Below are 19,252 nucleotides of genomic sequence, written 5' to 3' on the forward strand. Positions count from 1 at the left end.
TTGCCTGCAGGTGAGTCTCCCCCTGGGCCCAGTAACCCTTCAGCCTCTCCTGAACTGCAGAGGCTCAGGGCAGAGAGGTGAAGGGAACTGGTTTCTCCCAGGAGGAGTGCTCGTCTTAAGACCAGGAGAGGCAGGTCTCCTGGGGGCCGGGACCGCCCCTGGCCTCAGAGAAGATAAAGGCCAGTCAGCCCGGTCCCAGGTTGCGGGAGCAACATCGTTGTTGAGTACCTGTTCCTGCCCGGACTCAGACCTGACCCTCCAGTGTTCCTGTCCCCGCCCGGCTTCCTGCTTCGGACCTCGCCCCGCTCCTTGTGAACTGTTTCCAGGCTAGTGACCCAGGACCGGACTTTGACTACGCCAACGGTAACCTTCCCCCCGGGACCAGCACACAGTTGTTCTTGTACCGCACTTTCTGGTGCACAACATCTTTGGATTGGGACTGCTACTGCAGCTTTAACTGCTTGCTCTTCTGAGCGTTTACAGGACTGAGGTGCCAGCCAAAACAAAGGGAGCAACGCATCTGCATGGTTTCTCTCCATTTCCCCTTGCTCCTAACTCAGACCTAAACTTTAATACATGCTGAAGAAGCTTGTTAATTGCAGCTACACTACATGACACCACTGGGGTGTTCTTTGGCAGGGTCCGCAGGGCAAGGGTGGATCGGCGGCACAGTGCAAAATGCAAGAGGTCCGAACTGCCAGCAACAACACTGAAGGACCTCTTCTCAAGAGGTGGCCTGCTCAGTTAGTTCTGTCTCTGTGATGACATTTGACCCTTCATTATCTGTTACCCAGTGATCCCCTCCCAGCGTGGATGTCTCTATCCGTACTGGTCTCTGCCAGCCTGTTGTTCATAATGCCCAAAGCGCCTACGCCGCCAGCAAAACCGTTTTGTCTAGAAGCGATGCTTGCTCTGGGGCAGCCATTGGCACTGTCGGACAACTGTTTTTGCATGATGGCCAGTGACACTTTGTTAGACGCTAAGAGGTCCTTCATCGAGATCATCTCGCCGGACAGCCTGCGCCCATCTGCCTCGCTCTCGAGGACACCATCCGACTCAATGGATATGTTGCGTTGGCTCCGGGCAACTCCCGGCACCACAACATTCCTTCGCGACCGGAAGAGTTTTCTTTGGCACCTATGACACGTGCTGTCCAGTTTCCTTAATATCCAATTCACAGACTGTTTGATGACGATGGAGATCACGTTAAAGAGGGAGTAGATGCAACAAACCCCCATGAGTACGAACAGGAAATTGCCAAATTGGTAAAGGCCTCGGTTCTCATAGTGGGTGTTCTGGCCACTCACCAGGTCACCAAAACCAATGGTGCTGAAGGCCACAAAGCAAAAATAAAGAGAGTCCAAATACGTCCACCCTTCCATGGGAGAGTACAGAGCAGAGGCACAACAGGAGACAATGACGGACGCAATGCACAAGATAAGCATGACATAATATACGGACGGCTTCCATCCTGCCAAGCTGTCCACTTCGGCGGTCCCAGGAGTGTGATGGCTGTCTTGGGCAAGGCCCCCCCTCCGCCTCAGTTGCCTCTCGCGGCAGGACTTCATGACATAGGCTATGATGGTGATCAAGCGCTCCAGGAACAAGTTGAAGAACAAAATGGTCCCTGCACAGCCTATAAGGCCATAGAATATCAGGAAAAGCTTGCCTGTGACAGTGGCTGGTGTGGTCATGCCAAAACCTGGAAGACAAAAACAACAGGGAAAAGTCACATGGGCAAGACTTCTGAGCAGAACAGAGGAACAGGCAAAAGGGAGAGGGATGCTGAAAATAGCCATTTTCATGTAAGAATCTTTATTTATGTATTTTGTGATTTTATGTCATGAACCACCCTGAAACCTGTGGGAACAGGGCAGTATACACATTTAATAAATCATAGCCGTCATCTTTAGATGTGATCTCAGTAACAGATAGGAATCATCATAATCATCCATGTAATGTTCTTGAGTGCTTCATAAACTTGATCTAGTATTTCTTACAAAAGCCCTCCAAAGGGTATTATCTCTGTTTCACAGATGAGTGGCTGGGTCTGAAAAAGTGTGGTTTGCCCAATGGCACCAGTGAGTTTATGGGTGAGCTGTAAACTGGAGTTGGGTAGCACCAACAAGATCTGAGTGGCTCTAGTCATTCATTTGTGGATGGTTGACTTACTGGGATCCATCTCCTCCTGTTCTTGTGGAATTTAGAGATAATAATAATAATAATAATAATAATAATAATAATAATAATAATTTATTATTTATACCCCGCCCATCTGACTGGGCCTCCCCAGTCACTCTGGGCGGCTTCCATAAAAACCAAAAATACAGTAAAATATCACACGTTAAAAACTTCCCTCAACAGGGCTGCCTTAAGATGTCTTCTGAATGTCAGGTAGTTGTTTATCGCTTTGACATCTGCTGGAAGGGCGTTCCACAGGGTGGGCGCCACTACCGAGAAGGCCCTCTGCCTGGTTCCCTGTAGCTTTGCTTCTCGCAATGAGGGAACCACCAGAAGGCCCTCGGTGCTGGACCTCAGCGTCCGGGCAGAATGATGGGGGTGGAGACGCTCCTTCAGGTATACTGGACCGAGGCCGTTTAGATTAACTTTAAATGACACATTTATCTAAATTGCTCGTACTGTTTCTTCCCTTTTTATTGTTACCTGCTGGTCTTTTCCATCCTTCTAGGAAACATGGGCTGGATGTCACATACAGTATTTGGAAGGTGGGTGGAATGGCATTATCCCCTGCACTCATCCACTCCACTATAATTTAAAACAAAACAAAAACTGACCCCAAAGTTGCCCCAAGAGAGGTTCTAAAAGCCCTAATGGTGTGTACTCCCTCACACAGTTAGCAGCTATGCAAAAGGCCTCCCTGGTTCGATCCCTGGCTTTTCCAGGTAGAGATGGGACTCATCTGAAATCCTGGAGAACCTCTGTTGGTCAGATTAGACAGGAGAGAACATCTGGTTCTCTCCAGATGTTATGTGACTATAACTGCCATCACCCCTGAATGCTGGCTGGGGCTGATGTGAGTTGTAGTCCAACAACATCTGGAAGACACTGTGTCGGCTACCCCTAAATTAGACAACAGTCAGCTAGATGAACCAATGCTTTGACACAGTACAGGGTAACTTCCTGTGTTCTATGCATCTGAATGTGGTGGCACACCTGTAGTACCCAAAGTAAAGTGGATGGCTGTAAGCGGTAGTATCTTTTCTACTGTGAATTGTCTCTTGAGGCAGACTTGTTAGGCTTGTGTCCTTTAAGGAGAAGTAAACATCTCCCCCCCCCCATTTCTTCAGATATTTGGCAACAGTTATATATTTACCCATATTTATTGTTGAAGCTGCTTGTTGTGGTTGTTTTGTGAGGATTGACTGAAGCTACTAAGTTTGATGAATCAGGCTTTTGAATTTAAATATCTGGCAGGGCCAAAATAACAGCATATAAATGTGAAAATCAAGCAGTCAATCAGAGGCAACCGGACACTTTCAGATCAATCGAAACTATGTGTAGACATTTGTTTCAGTTCACTCCTAGTAACTTTATATTTGCAGCCTTTGTCTTCAATTCAATCAGAGCATTTGGATTTAGGTCGAGTTTGTGCTATAAATCTGCTTCAGTAGGCTGTTGCTTAGTAGTACAGTTGCTTAGTAGGCTGTTGCTCCTCCTGGGGTTGCTGCTTCTTTTTATCTCGGCGGCTTCCAAATGCTTGCTGGCCATTTTTTGTTTCCTCCCCAACATAAGGAGAACTTGGGATCCTCAAAGAAAATAAAATTTTTCTTTCTTCCCCTTTTTCTAGAAATGGAACACAGTGTCCCAAGCCCTCAACTTTGAGGTTAGAAACTGACACGGGACTTCACAAAACTGAGGCCCTCGTTGGTAGAGAAGAGAGCATAATGATACTAAGAGACAGTTACAGTTTATCTTACATTTTGTCACCCTGAAAGTCTGTAAAACAGAGTGCTAGACTCCCTTTACTTTCCCAGAGTTTGATCTAAGTCATTGCCTCCTACGCTTTTGCTAAACTAACAAGGCAGTAGATAATATTCACCAAAAAGCACATCCCTTATTGCAACATGATGTCTTTGTCCTGTGCATTTAAGAGTGTTAAGAGTTTCCTTTGAGCTTCTGTCTGTGGTCTCTCTTGGCAAGGCTCCTGTGCTCAATTAATTACAGCAATGTTCATGTGGGTGTGTAATATGCTAAGCAAAGTGTATTTGAGTTCTGTGTTGTTAGCCAAAAATAAACAAATCCCTAGATAATATAGGAATTAGATACTCATGACAGAACCATCTGAGCAGTGGCGTAGCCTGGGGGGTGCAGGGGGGGGCGGCCACACTGGGCACAACATCTGGGGGTTAGGGGGCGCAAATCCACGGGTTAGGGGGCGCAAATTACTTGCCTTGCCCCGGGTGCTGACAACCCACGCTACTCCACTGCATCTGAAGGCAGCCCTGTTCAGGGAAATTTATAATATGTGACATTTTAGTGTATCTTTCATCTTTGTTGGAAGCCGCCCAGAGTGGCTGGGGAAACCCAGCCAGATGGGCAGGGTACAAATAATAAATTATTATTATTATTATTATTATTATTATTATTATTATTATTACCACAACTTATATTATTACACTCAGTTTTATTCTGGTAATTTGTATCTTCATTATTTTTGGTGGGCAAGGAAGCATAGAGCCACTGTGGTGTTGTGGTTAGTGTGTTGGACTAGGAGCTGGGAGACAAGGGTTCAAATCCCCAATGGACCACAAAGCTCACTGAGTGAGCTTGGACCAGTCATTGTCTCTCAGCCTAACCTACCTCATACGGTTGTTGTGAGGATGAGAAAAGAAAAGAAAAGAAAAGGGAGAACCACGAACCACATTGAGCTCCTTGGAGGAAAGACAGATGTAAATATAATTAAGTAAATCATTTTTATGGCGGTGCAAGGCAGGGGTTGTGTTTTGTTGCAGCACCTTGATTGCCCTCTATCTTCTTAGAAGCATTCCATTTAATTGGGAGAACTAACTTGATAGTAGCTGGAAAGTCCCTTCAAAAATTTCAAAATTACCTCCCTCCCCAATTCCACTTTCCTATGAAGAATGAAGAGGTCAAATGTGCAGACAGCACAGGCACGAAATGTTATGATTTTTGACTACCATGAGTATTGTGAATGGGTCTATCATCAGACAGCTGACTGGTGATCATGGACTTAATGTAGAAAAGCTGCAATTTTCCTTAAAGGCTGTTATTATCCTTTGGGTGTCTCAGCCTTCAAATCTGAATTAGGCCAGAATCAGAAGTTTTAGCTGGATTTGGCTGAAACTGGGCCAAAAGTGTTATATTTCCGGAACCTTAAGCATCATCAGCAAGTACATTGCCTGCTTTAGGAGTAAAATTGCTTCTAAAAACCCTGGGTTGGTTTAAAAAGCTGAGTGTTATGTTGGTTAAAGGAGCATAGGGACTTTCCCTTCTCACATAGAGCTACAATTCCCAAAGTGGTTTAACAGTCTATCTCTCTTCCCAGGGATGTCTGATACCATAATATTTTTGTGGCTTTACTGCAGGCTTCCTCAAACTGATGTTTTGAGACTACAATTCCCATCATCCCTGACCACCGGTCCTGCTAGCTATGGATCATGGGAGTTGTAGGCCAAAAACATCTGGAGGGCCGAGTTTGAGGAAGCCTGCTTTACTGCATATGGAGAAAATGAACATCTTACATTCTCTGGCAACAATCAAGTTTTAACAATGTACAAATGCATTGCAGGGGGTTGAACTAGATCAGGGGTCAGCAAACTTACTGCTCCTCAGGCTGGTGTCTCCAGCGCTGATCGCGCAATGGGTGGGGGAGCGCATACCCATACGCGTTCGCACATGCTATTTCCTGTGCACTTCCGGGTCGGAGGAGCACCGGAAATAGCTTGTGCGCATGTGCACAGGCCTCCTCTGACCCGGATGTGCACCGGAAATAACGCATGTGCAAATAACGCATGTGCATGCGCAAATAACACTTGTGCATGTGCACAAGCTGTTTCCGGTGCTCCTCAGACCTGGAAGTGGGCAGCCGCACAACGCAGTGCTGGTAAGAGCGGGTGGCGGGAGTCACCATGGGCTGGATAAACATGTCCCTCAGGCCTTATCCGGCCTGTGGCCCTTAGTTTGGGGATCCCTGAACTAGATGAGCCTTGTGGTCCCTTCCAACTCTATGATTTTATGATTCTGCGCTCTGCTTGGAAACCTGCACAGCAACAGATATGGCAAGACAATGTGAATCTCTAGTGCTCTCCCATTACAAGGAAACTGACCCTGTGAACACCCTGGAATGTTCTCCTGCTTGGCGAAGAGAGGAGCAGATCTGTTTCATGAGAACATTCACCCAGCATCAACCTTTCCCACACCGAACTCTTTTGTGTCTCAGTGGATTTCCTGCACCAGCCAGGGAGGTTGGACTTGTTAGCCTTTGAGACACACCGGAATCACAGGATCGGAATGTAATTATTTTACTCCATTTCCATTTCTCCTTGTGGTGGACCTGATTATATCTGCATGACTGTGTGGCGCAGTTGTTTCTTTGTCTTTGTTCTTACACAAAGGAACTGTGCACTCACTTTTTAATAACTGGGCCATTTTAAAAAGACTCTAATTTAAATGATGCATGCACACAAACAAACAAACAAACAAACAAACAAACAAACAAACATGTAAACAACTGGATACCCTTTCGCTTGATTATTAAGCAAAATATGCCTGCTAGAAGTAACATATAAAACCTCGCCCACACAGAATTAAACACCTCCGCTTCTTTATCAGAATATTCTGTCAGCACAGAGAAACGGAAATACAGGATGCTAAAAAGTATCAGGTGTTTGACGATGGGCTCAAGTATGATGAAGTGAAGATAGCCTTCCCTTTCTCATTTACAGAACCATTACTGCTAATCTGTGCTCATTTTCAGAGAAAAATGAGCACATTTGCACTAGTTCACATCCACATGGGCAAAACTCCCCTTCCTTGCTTGCTTTGTTATTTGCCAGATAAGGCCACAGTCACACACCACATATTTAAAGCACCATGATGCTACTTTAAACAGTCATGGCTTCCTCCAAAGAAGCTGTAGTTTGTTTACCTAGCTGACTGGTGGAGAGCAAAGCCACATTAGAAAGACAAAATATTTTTGCTCATGTTTGGCTTTATAAATTAGTTATTAAAATACTGCATTAATTATGTGGCACGTAGCAAGCCAGGAAAATACTCCAGCAACTGAAAATGCAACACACCCACGATTTATCCAAACACTTCCTTTCCAAAATTAATTGTGCAGCTTCATGCCAGTGTACTACTCAATAACTCAATTTCCCCAAACGCTTTGATTAAAAACATATTACATGTTCAAAAGGAGTGTTAGGAATGCCTCTAATGTATGCTTCAAGAACACGCACGGAGCACATTACATTTCAAGTTTAAAGCACCGTATAATATTCCACCAAGAGCCCAAAGGGGTGTTGTGGGCAGGTGTAGGAAGTATAGATTAGGCAACCAAGAATCAGGACCATGGAGAGCTCAGTCTTTGATTTAAGACTGGATTACATATATGACTTGCAGGCATACAGCTGCTCCTGCCGTGTTCTGATGGATTGTTTCCTTATAGACTGTCCCAGAACAAAAATCTCTCCAAAGAAACACAGCAGAAATTAAATACAACACTAAAATGTTAAAATAAAAATGTGAACATAAAATGCAATATTATTATTATCCACCTTATTATTAATATTATTAATATTATCCACCTTGGTAGATCAGTTGGTAAAGCATGAGGTCAGGGGAAATTTCCCATCTGGTTCTTGGCCAGGAGTGGCTATTTTGTACGGTTTTATTGTTTTAAATATATCGGTTAACTGTTGTTGTTTTTGCTGTTTTCATCACCTTGAGATAGTTGCATAGAAGGCTATTCCCATATGGATTAACAGAGATCATATGTAGAGTCATCTTTCAGAATAGGTATTTTTTCTCTAATACGTATGCATGTATGCTCTGTAACAATATGCAAATACTACTTGATTGTAAATAGAACCTCAGGGTGGTTTTCAAAAAACCCTTCAAACATTCAAATTAACAACTAAAGAAATTACAAAATTACAACATAATAATTAAAATCTACAATAAACTAAAAACAGATGAAAACTTCAAACATAGCATATTAAGATATGTTTGTTATTATCAAGAGAATAACAATCTCATTTATAAACAATGCATGATGCTGCTCTTAGGATACCGATGATTTATAAAATGCCTTAAATGACTAGGCTGTAAAAAATGAATAGATTTTACATCACTGTAAAAAAATGAAACTGAACTCACTTTAACTGAAACGAGGCTGCATTTTAATGTTGTATTTTAATCTTGTTTTTAAGTTGTATTTTAATCAATTGTTTTTATACCTGGTGTTAGCCACCCTGAGCCAGGTCTTGGGGTATAAATGGCGGGTATAAATAAAAAATTATTATTATTATTTATTAAAGGTAAAGGGACCCTTACCATTAGGTCCAGTCGTGGCCGACTCTGGGGTTGCGGTGCTCATCTCGCTTTACTGGCCGAGGGAGCCGGTGTACAGCTTCTGGGTCATGTGGCCAGCATGACTAAGCTGCTTCTGGTGAACTAGAGCAGCGCACGGAAACACTGTTTACCTTCCCGCCGGAGCGGTACCTATTTATCTACTTGCACTTTGACGTGCTTTCGAACTGCTAGGTTGGCAGGAGCTGGGACTGAGCAACAGGAGCTCACCCCATCGCGGGGATTCAAACCACCGATCTTCTGATCGGCAAGTCCTAGGCTCTGTGGTTTAACCCACAGCACCACCCATGTATTATTTATAATAAGCCCTTAATACTCTTGCCTCACCCCTCTTAGTTCTGGCCAAATGATCATGTATAAACCAGAAAGGAAAGTTCACTTTTGCACAGCAACACAGGAAGCTGCGAATAACCAAGAATGGTTGACAAAGTTTCAGGGCTTGTTCCTACATGGTAACAGCTGTTAGATAATAACCTCTAAAACCTGACTGAGTGAACAAGTCCCTAGACCATGGCTTCTCAGATATTGACATTATGTCTGGATGCAGCCAGTAGGGACTTTTAGTGTGGCCATCAAAGCATCTATTCACTTTGACTGGCATGGAATATGACTGCTGTGATCATACCACAGCCATCACATTGTCCTGTGGCCTCATAACATAGCAACAACCCTGCTGGATCAGGCCAATGGCCCATCTAGTCAGTATCCTGGTCTCACAGTGACCAACCAGATGCCCATGGGAAGCCAACAAGCAACAGCTTTCTCCCCACTTGTGATTCCCAGAAACTGACATTCAGAGGCACGATACCTCCAATTGTTGAGGCAGAACACAGCCATTACTACTACTACTAGCTGTTGTTTATTTATTAAATTTGTATACCACCCCGTACCCGTAGATCTCTGGGCATTTGTGTCTCTTATACTACCTAAGTGGTACGTTTCCGAGCACAATTCCGAGCACAAGTGTTGTGCTGACCTTTAAAGCCCTGAAAGGCTTCGGTCCAGTACAGTGGTACCTTGGGTTACATATACTTCAGGTTACAGGCTCCGCTAACCCAGAAATAGTACCTCGTGTTAATAACTTTGCTTCAGGATAACAGAAATCGAGCAGCAGCAGCGGGAGGCCCCATTAGCTAAAGTGGTGCTTCAGGTTAAGAACAGTTTCAGGTTAAGAACGGACCTCCGGAACGAATTAAGTACGTAACCAGAGGTACCACTGTATACCTGAAGGAGCATCTCCACCCCCATCGTTCTGCCCAGACACTGAGGTCCAGCACCAAGGGCCTTCTGGCAGTTCCCTCACTGCGAGAAGCCAAGTTACAGGGAACCAGGCAGAGGGCCTTCTCAGTAGTGTCACTGGCCCTGTGGAACGCCCTCCCACCAGATGTCAAAGAGAGAAACAACTGCCAGACTTTTAGAAGACATCTGAAGGCAGCCCTGTTTAGGGAAGCTTTTAATGTTTAATAGGTTATTGTATTTTAATATTCTGTTGGAAGTCGCCAAGAGTGGCTGGGGAAACCCAGCAAGATGGGCGGGGTATAAATAAATGATGATGATGATGGTTTTTTCCTTGGCTAAACCGACAGCCCCCCAAGGCCTAGACATTCTAATATGATTCAAAGCAATAGTCATCCCCAAACTTTGTTCCCCATGGATCTCTTAAAATTTGCTGAGGATCTTGGTGGAAGACTTAGGGATTTTTCTGCCCATTACAGCTGTGCTAGGTGCTGCATGATTTTTAACTGTATTTTTACAGACATGCCATGGACCACTTGAATGAAGCTCATGGAACATTGGTCAGATTGGGAACACCTGATCTAAAGAAAATATAACTGGGTTGTTTGAACAAATAGTTTCCCCAGGAGGAAAAATCACCACCTCTTAGAACAGGGGTTGCCAACATTTTGGGACCGGTGGCCAGATTTCAAATTTTGGGAGAGCTCTGCGGATGCCAACCACAAAATAGCTACGGTGGAGAATGTGGCATCACACAAAATGAGCAAGACAACCACCACTGACAAATTTATGCGTACCATAGGAAGCTAGCTATGTTTTGATTGTGGAGATCACAGAATGCTGAACACACACACAGTGTTGCTATCTAACTGGAAGCATTCTTCAGGTGTGTGTGTGTGTGTGTGTGTGTGTGTGTGTACATCACACTCATTCCTCATTTCACATAAATTGCTTAGAAGTTACCCACACATTTTGTCCCATAACTTTCTTTCTAGGAGGGTCAGAGACTTGCTTCTTTTTTAAAATGAAAACTGAGTTTGGGAAACCTGAGAGCCAGTGTGGCGTAGTGGTTAAGAGCGGTAGTCTCATAATCTGGGGAACCGGGTTCGCGTCTCCGCTCCTCCACATGCAGCTGCTGGGTGACCTTGGGCCAGTCACACTTCTTTGAAGTCTCTCAGCCCCACTCACCTCACAGAGTGTTTGTTGTGGGGGAGGAAGGGAAAGGAGAATGTTAGCCGCTTTGAGACGCCTTAAAGGGAGTGAAAGGCGGGATATCAAATCCAAACTCCTCCTCCTCCTCCTCCTCCTCCTCCTCCTCCTCCTCCTCTTCTTCTTCTTCTTCTTCTTCTTCTTCTTCTTCTTCTTCTTCCCAGTGACACCAGTGAAAACCTTTGTGGGTACCAGGACACTTGTGGGTGCCAAGTTTGAAATTGTGACCCTTGCCTTATTGCTTAGAGCAGATATAAAACCAACTGAGAAATTATTGGTAACATACGGAGCAGCATCCCCCCTTATCTTAATCACAATTTATTTGACGTCTGTTGAACACTAGCTCTAATTGGATGCAACAAAATTCAAACACCCAGTCGGAGTAATTGGAAGGCAATTATATTTGCATTACTGTATTTGTGTCAGACAGCAACATCATATGAATACAGAGATATTTAGTTTTGATTTCGACTTTGAGGAATAAATTAGTTCTAGGTTTTCCTGCAGATTCAAGCAGAAAATTTCTTCAGTGGAACAGCTAAATATTAACTCTGTATTTGGATGTTAACAAACCACTACATTATCTTCCTAATACAACACCCAGCGGCCTAGGTTTGAACCCAAGGCACTGAAATCCAGTTTGGTTCAAATGTTGGCTCTAAACTTTGAAGATAATGGTTCTATCCTCACTTTCTTATAAAGCTCACTATATGGGTTTTGTGAGGAGAAGCTGCCCAGAAGGAGAGATAAAAATCTAATAAACAAAAATAAGTGATAAATAATAATAATGTGTGTATACTGCCTTATTTATTTATTTCATATAATTTATACACCACTTGATAAAAAACAGCAACCCTGGATAACAAATAAATAAATAAAACTATATCTGTAAACCATGTTTTCATTTCATGAAAAAAACTTGACAAATGTTCCTCCTTTTTCTATCACGTCCAAGTCTAAAAATCAAATAGTCCTCCATTAGTGGTGACTTAGAACTCTAAATTGTATGTATAGAATAGATGGGTTAAGTTTCCCTCTTTCTGGCATCTGCAACAAACCCAGAGCCAGTCAGCTTACTGTTATTGTCCTTGCATTAAATAAGAGCAAAGAAAGATGTGTGCTTGGGGACGCGGGTGGCGCTGTGGTCTAAGCCACTGAGCCTCTTGGGCTTGCCGATCAGAAGGTTGGCAGTTCGAATCCCCGCGATGAGGTGAGCTCCTGTTGCTCTGCCCCAGCTACTGCCAACCTAGCAGTTGGAAAGCACACCAGTGCAAGTAGATAAATAGGTACTGCTGCAGTGTGAAGGTAAACGGTGTTTCTGTGCACTCTGGTTTCCTTCACCGTGTTCCGTTGTGGCAGAAGCAGTTTAGTCATGTTGGACACATGAACCAGAAAGCTGTCTGTGAACAAACGTCAGTTCTCTCAGCCTGAAAGCAAGATGAGCGCTGCAACCCCATAGGCGCCTTTGACTGGACTTAAGCGTCCAAGAGCCCTTTACCTTTTACCTTTGCACAGAAACCTCTGGCTGAATGTGGCCTACTCTACATCAGTTGCTCTGCCCCCTTTTGCCTCTGGTCCTGCCCACCACCAATACGAAGCTCCTGGAAGGTTGCCCATGAGAGACTGTAACTTTTGGGCTGAAGAAGTTTCCCCTGCCCTGGATAATTTGAAGCCAGTTGCTCCAAAGTCATTAATACTTATCTTTTCAGTATCTGCTTCTGTGTATGCCATCAAATGCCAACAGTGTCCTTCAGCTCTCTATATTGGACAAACAGGCCAGACCTTACGCCAAAGAATAAACGGACATAAATCGGACATCAGGAATCACAAGACAGAGAAACCAGTAGGAGAACACTTCAGTCTCCCAGGACATTCTATACAAGATCTCAAAGTAGCTGTTTTACTACAAAGGAATTTCAGAAATAGACTGGAAAGAGAAGCTGCTGAATTACAACTTATCACCAAACTTAAAACCATGGAGAAACCTGGCCTGAACAAAGACATTGGATTCTTATCTCATTATACATGACAAAGCCATTTTTAACCTTTTCACCCCTTGCTTCTTCCTGTAAGACCTATTGCAGTCGTTAAGAGTCGTCAACAGGCTCATCACAGCTATCTGCCAATCACCCATTCGCACCAGCCTTCTGAGTAATACCCCTCCCCACCTTCTCACTATATAGAAGGGTCTGGTGACTTCTGTTTCAGTGTATCTGAAGAAGTGTGCATGCACACGAAAGCTCATACCAAGAACTGACTTAGTTGGTCTTTAAGGTGCTACTGGAAGGAATTTTTTTTGTTTTGCTTCTGTACGGTAAAGCACAGTAAAAAAAAAAAACTGCTTGCCTTCACATCCTGGTTTGTTCATGTTCTGCATGACCTGTGATAGCTGAAACAGAACACAATACTCCAGCACAATTTTTTTGAGTCAGCTACTTCCCTCCCCACTTTTTGTGCTGGACATTACTTACAAATATTACGGAATGGGCATCTAGCTTTTAGATGCTTTTGATTTTTTGTAGTTTAACCAAAATGCTCTGGTTAATACTCTACGGAGATTGCAGGATTTTCAAACACGGACCAAAAACAAACTGATTGAAAAGGTCCTAAAATAAAATAGAAAAACATCACCCTGGATTTAATTTGTGATGTGAATTATGACCATCTCCTGCAATTGTTTGAAGTGGTACTTGTCAAGTGATACATTTAATTTATTCCAGCTTCAGCTGGTTCACGCATTAAATGCAGGGAACATACACCTATGCATATTTAACAGGATTTAATCTCGGGAAGAGTGCTAGCCTTAGTGATGTTCCACATTTATAGAAGCCTCCATGCACCTGTAGCAGTCTCCAGTTCCAAAAACTAGAACAGGTGCCCAGACTCCCCCTTTAACCTATAAAATGCCGTGCCCTAGGAAAGTGGAGATCTGCCATTGTTAACAGGTGGGACCAAAGCTACAGGTGCAAATACCGTGAAATTCAGGTGATTCAGCTGGAACATGATTTGGGCATACTCCTCCCCTCCTATTGTGTGGCCTGAATATACTTCTCTAATGTTTAGAACAGGACAAAATGCAATTATTCTAAGTCTGATTGGATGAAAATGGTTGCCAGTTGTCTTCCTGACACCCTCCCTTTCCCGTACGTGTTTGTCTTCACTGGATTACATGTTACTGGTTCAACTGCGGAGCAATTCCCTGAGATGCTTCAGAGTATTTTCAGCATATTTTCTAAATTGTTTGCAGTCCCCACCAACTTTATGTAACCCACTAATATGCTGTGCCCACAGTGCCATTCAGGTGATTAAGAAGGAGCTGGGCCCCCTGAGAATAAACTATAATGCTTGGGAGCTAATTTGTCACATCAAATACAATATACTGAAGATGCTTTAAAACAGAAGAACTTGGTGCTAAAATTGCACACCATGCTGCTAGGAAGCCGGGGTTTTTTAAAGAGGCAGGCATCAGGGGCCCCTTTTCCTCTTCCTTGGCTGTTTTGTATGGTTCTCTATGCTTGAGCAGGCTGCTCAGCTTATTCCCGGGAGCTGCAGGAATCCCTGCTGAGTCCCAAAACTTGATCCACAAATGCTGGAAATTCCTCCAGTGTTTCAACTATGAACACACCACTCTGACAAGTGACCTGGCTCCCTGAAGAGATCTGTCCCCTCACTTTGACTGATGCTTGAGCTGTTAAAAATTCTACTGCTGTCATAATTTCTCACCTGTACGCTAGAGAAATTTAGAGGGTGTCCCCCCCCTTTAAGGCTTCTTAAAACTACATGGAATGAAATACCAAAACTGAAAATACTGTTTCCGTGTTATATACATAGAAATACACTGTGCTTTTTAATAAGTAGTGATTTCTTTCTCCTCCTCTCTTTTCTGTCTGATCTCAGATGCATTTTACACCAAGAGCTATACAGTGCTGGCTCCCCAGAAAGCATGCCTCTGTGAAACAGAGGTGACAATGCATAACCTTATTGGGAACTGCCATTGGAGCTAGAGGCAGAGGGAAGGCTCCAGAGGGATGCCGGAGAGGGTCCCAGTAGGGAGAGAGGCAGCCCATCTGCTGGGGAAGGAAATCAGTGTAACACCAGTGGAGAAGGGGGGCAGATGGGGGAATTGGAGAGGAGGCTCCAGGACTCTTCACCAGAGACCAGTGGGGAGAGCACGGGTCCTCCGCTGCCCACACCCTCCCTGTGCAGAAGACTTCCGCGCAGGGAGAGTAGGAGGAGACTTGGCGTCAAAGAACTTCTTTGCTGGAAGAAGTTCAAGAAATGCCCACTGACGGATTCTGCCAGCGACTGAGACAGCCACGAAGTGAAGGGCTGTCCAGACAGAAAGGGTTCAACCAGGTAACCTAACCAGGAGTGGCGGCAACTTACGCACGAGCAACCCCTAGTACCATTACAGTTATTTTGTTTTTTTGCTACTGAATTACTTTCAGTGCAGCCTTGTGATGGGGATTCTGTAGAGTACCAGATATGCTGTATTTGAACTTCCATCAGCTCCAACCAGCATGGCCAATGGCTAAGAGTGATGGGAGGGACAATTTTTCCCATCTCTGTTTTAAGCAGTGTGCAAATTTCTTAGATCTTAGATTATTCATTTTTTTTTACAAGTTTTTTTTACAAGTTGGAGCTGGGGGTGGGGGGTGGGCAGGATGGAACTACATTAACTTGAGTTCTCTTATTGCCCCTCACACCAATATTCAAAATGATCACAGCACTACAACTCATACATCTGTCCAGATACCCTTTCCTTTGTCTCTCCTTAGCTTTCTAACATTTGATGTAAATAATAAGAGCCTTCATAAAAGAACTACATGGCCCAACAGAAAGGTTGAAAGGAAATACTCTAATTGTACGGACACTTTTCAGGCAGCTGCTTTGTTTATAATTCCCCCACACCAATCTCTCTCATCAAACTTCCAAACTGGTTTTTTCCTGTCTAACTATCCAGTCTAACTATCCAACGAAGTCTCTTGTCTACACAGTGAGACAATCCCACTAAGAACAAAAGCTACTAATCATATGTAAGTGCTGCAATTTCCTCAGCCAATATCTTCATCTTTCCCTTCTTCCGGTCTTCACCTTGTCCAACACTGTTCCTTTCTTCAAAATAAGAATTATTTTTATGTCAATAATGAACATTAAGAGCATTATCCAGTGGCATCAGGGCACTCAAACAACTGCCGTTTGTTCTTAGGATAGCAGGAGAACTGAATCCAATGATTGTTTTGTGTTTACAAAAGAAGTTATGCAACCCCTAGCACTACTTACACACCACTGCCTGTGCTGTCACTTGCCAACTGTCTCCTTTTGCTAATGTTATAACCTCAGTCATTACCTCCAAAGAATTCTAAAACGCCCCCTATTTTGGGGGACTCCAATTTCAGAAAATGGGGGGAGATGGCCAAAGTTTTTGAGCTTTTTGGGGGGATGGACTAACAAAAATCACTCACACGACTGACAAACGCAGCCAATCGCACGCAACACTAAAACCGCCAAGTGTCTGCCCGCTCACAGCTAGTCACAGAAATATAGACACAACACGTAGGCTAATAACTGTTAAATCATATGTAATAGAATAATAATATTCAAAAGGTAGAAATAAATCTATTGGAGTTCATATATACAATGTAACAAACTAGTGGCGCAGAACGTCAAGCCATGCTTTCAAGATGGGCGTCAAAGGTCATTTGAGAAAACCTTACTTCTTAGACTTTTGAGACATCTTTTGTTGAAACCTTTGAATAACCATTGTGAGACTGACCTTTTGAATGATATCATTATTCTACTACATATGATTTAACAGTTATTAGCCTATGTGTTGTGTCCATATTTCTGTGATTGGTTCTCATTGCAACACAGGGGTTTGTTTTTCGATCGCAACTAGCAGCAGGAAATCGCACGCCCAATTGTCGCAATGGCAGCCAATCCACAACAGCCCTTGCCGCAGCCACCAATCACCAACCCAATTGCCGCAGCAACAGCCAATCGCAAGCAGCCCTTGCTGCAGCCACCAATCACCCACCCCATCGCTGCTCAAAAGTTCCTGCTCACAGCTGCAACCAATCGCCCGCCCCCCGCTCTGCACTACCTGTGTATAAGATGACCCCTGATTTCGAATATTATGTTGGAGTAAAAAAAACAAAACTCGTCTAATACAAGGAAAAGGTACTTTTCTCTAAACACCGTTCTTAAATATTGATACTGAACTCATCTACAAACTAGCAACCTTTTCAAAACCAGAATAAAGCCAGGGATGGGAGAAATCATGTGTGCTCTTAATTTGAGCACCTTGGAGAAAAATAGACTAGAACCCGTGGACCTATAGATGTTGCTGGGTCACAACTCTTTGTGGTTGATAGGAGACAATGATCCCACTTACCCAAGACTTGAACAGATATGAACTGAACAAGCAGCATATAGACATGAAGAGCTGCCTTAAAAACGCTAAGACAGGTGCTTTTCCACTGAGGTTTAGAGCTATGAAAAAGGTAGGAGAGGCAGAGCTTCACATGGGTGCAGTATGCAAACTTGGTCTGACTTGCAGCTGGACACCCATACAATTTATATTTTCAGTGTTTGGATTGTAAAGCCTATTGGTATGCAGTTGAGAAAAAGAAAACATATGCAATAGTAGTTTTATACTGCATGTACAGTATGTACTACATAATTTTGCATGACAAAATTCTATAGATATCTCACTATCTATCTATCCAAACTATAGTTGGTGTTGATTTCAACGTATAATCCAGTCTGATTCTGGTGGCAAGTTCTGACTGCAGAAAGTTCACTGCATCCAATAGATCAAAGGCAGCTTCTTGCCAGAATGATCTCATAGTAAGATTCTTTGTCTCTCAGTTTTCTCACACGACAGACATTTATGTAAGGCAGTCCACCCACTTTCCTCCCTGGATACCTTTCCCATGCTTAATATTTACTTATGCATGTGACATCTCACTTATGCTGCCTCGATACGGCTAGAAATATGGTTCTTGCTTGCGCTGCTTCTTCTCCCAGTGAGACTCTCTACTCCTGGTGCTTTTTCACCCAGAAAAAAATGAAGCTGCCACACAAACATTATGAAGCTGAGGGATAGTTTATTCCAGCAGTTTAGTCCCTGAGGGGAAAGCACTCATATTTCATATTCTTGACAATTTCGCTGTCTTGTTCCCTGCTTCCAGTAATCTGAATCCAGAGCAGGAGGGGGAAAGAGAAGTCATATGATGAACAAATCCATCATCTAAGCTAGAAAGAAATGTATTGTGAACGGCAAAAGTTATATTGGTCTGAATGCATCCCACCCCCATTGGCATTAATGTATACACTCTATGCATACTTTCCCCTAATACATGCATTTTACACAGTTTTTTGGCTGGAGATCTGCACTGCAAAATTTGGAGAAGTAAATTTCATAGGGTATTAGAGTTTGGGGTTGCATATTGTTTTGGGAAATGCAAATTAGGTAGGTCCACATTGAAATGGGAACCTAACTAGACCTATCTCCCAACCTTAATTAATCTGAGAATAATGGAGCCACCAAACAGTTGCAAATCAGTAGCAGAGGCAGGTGCGCCGAGTTGGGCCCCACATGGGGGGGGGGGGCTGTCATGTGTGCATGACATCACACACACAACACCCCCCCACTGGGCCCCGCCTTCTGGGATGTGCAGGCGCCTGCCAGGACACTCTGGCAATCACAGTGGGCAAAAATTGCCCTCCAAATTTCCTGCTTGGTTTACCAGCACCCGCCGAGGGGCAGCGATGGATTGCAGTCTCCTCAATATTGGGGGGGGGGGCTGTGCCCTCTGTCTCACAATATTGAGGGGGCTGAATCCCCCTGTGCCCCATATATCTGGCACCACTGAACAGGAGCCTGAGATGCAGGGGAGAAGAAGAAGAAGAAGAGTCTGGATTTGATATCCCGCTTTATCACTACCCGAAGGAGTCTCAAAGGGGCTAACAATCTCCTTTCCCCTCATCCCCCCACAACAAACACTCTGTGAGGTGAGTGGGGCTGAGAGACTTCAAAGAAGTGTGACTAGCCCAAGGTCAGCCAGCAGCTGCATGTGGAGGAGCGGGGAATCGAACCCGGTTCACCAGACTACAAGTCCACCGTTCTTAACCACTACACCACACTGGCTCTCACAAGCAACAGGAGAAGCAACAGGTGGCAGAATGGTCAGTGCTTAACTCTCTCCTCGCCTTTCACTTTCCCCAACAT

At 44.0% G+C, this 19,252-nt stretch overlaps 1 protein-coding gene across 1 annotated transcript in view; it reads right to left on the reverse strand.

Annotated features, from left to right (window-relative positions):
- Nucleotides 1-368: 368 nt before the first annotated feature.
- The window catches only part of KCNK13 (potassium two pore domain channel subfamily K member 13), a 57,743-nt gene continuing 38,859 nt past the window's right edge, over nucleotides 369-19,252 (reverse strand). Inside the window, exon 2 of the mRNA XM_083736769.1 lies at nucleotides 369-1,702. Coding sequence (XP_083592895.1) covers nucleotides 780-1,702 — 923 coding nt within the window. The 3' untranslated portion in view covers nucleotides 369-779. The remainder of the gene's footprint in view (nucleotides 1,703-19,252) is intronic.

The sequence above is a fragment of the Podarcis gaigeae genome (genome assembly GCF_964106915.1).
Source record: "Podarcis gaigeae genome assembly, chromosome: 1".
NCBI classification, from domain to species: domain Eukaryota; kingdom Metazoa; phylum Chordata; class Lepidosauria; order Squamata; family Lacertidae; genus Podarcis; species Podarcis gaigeae.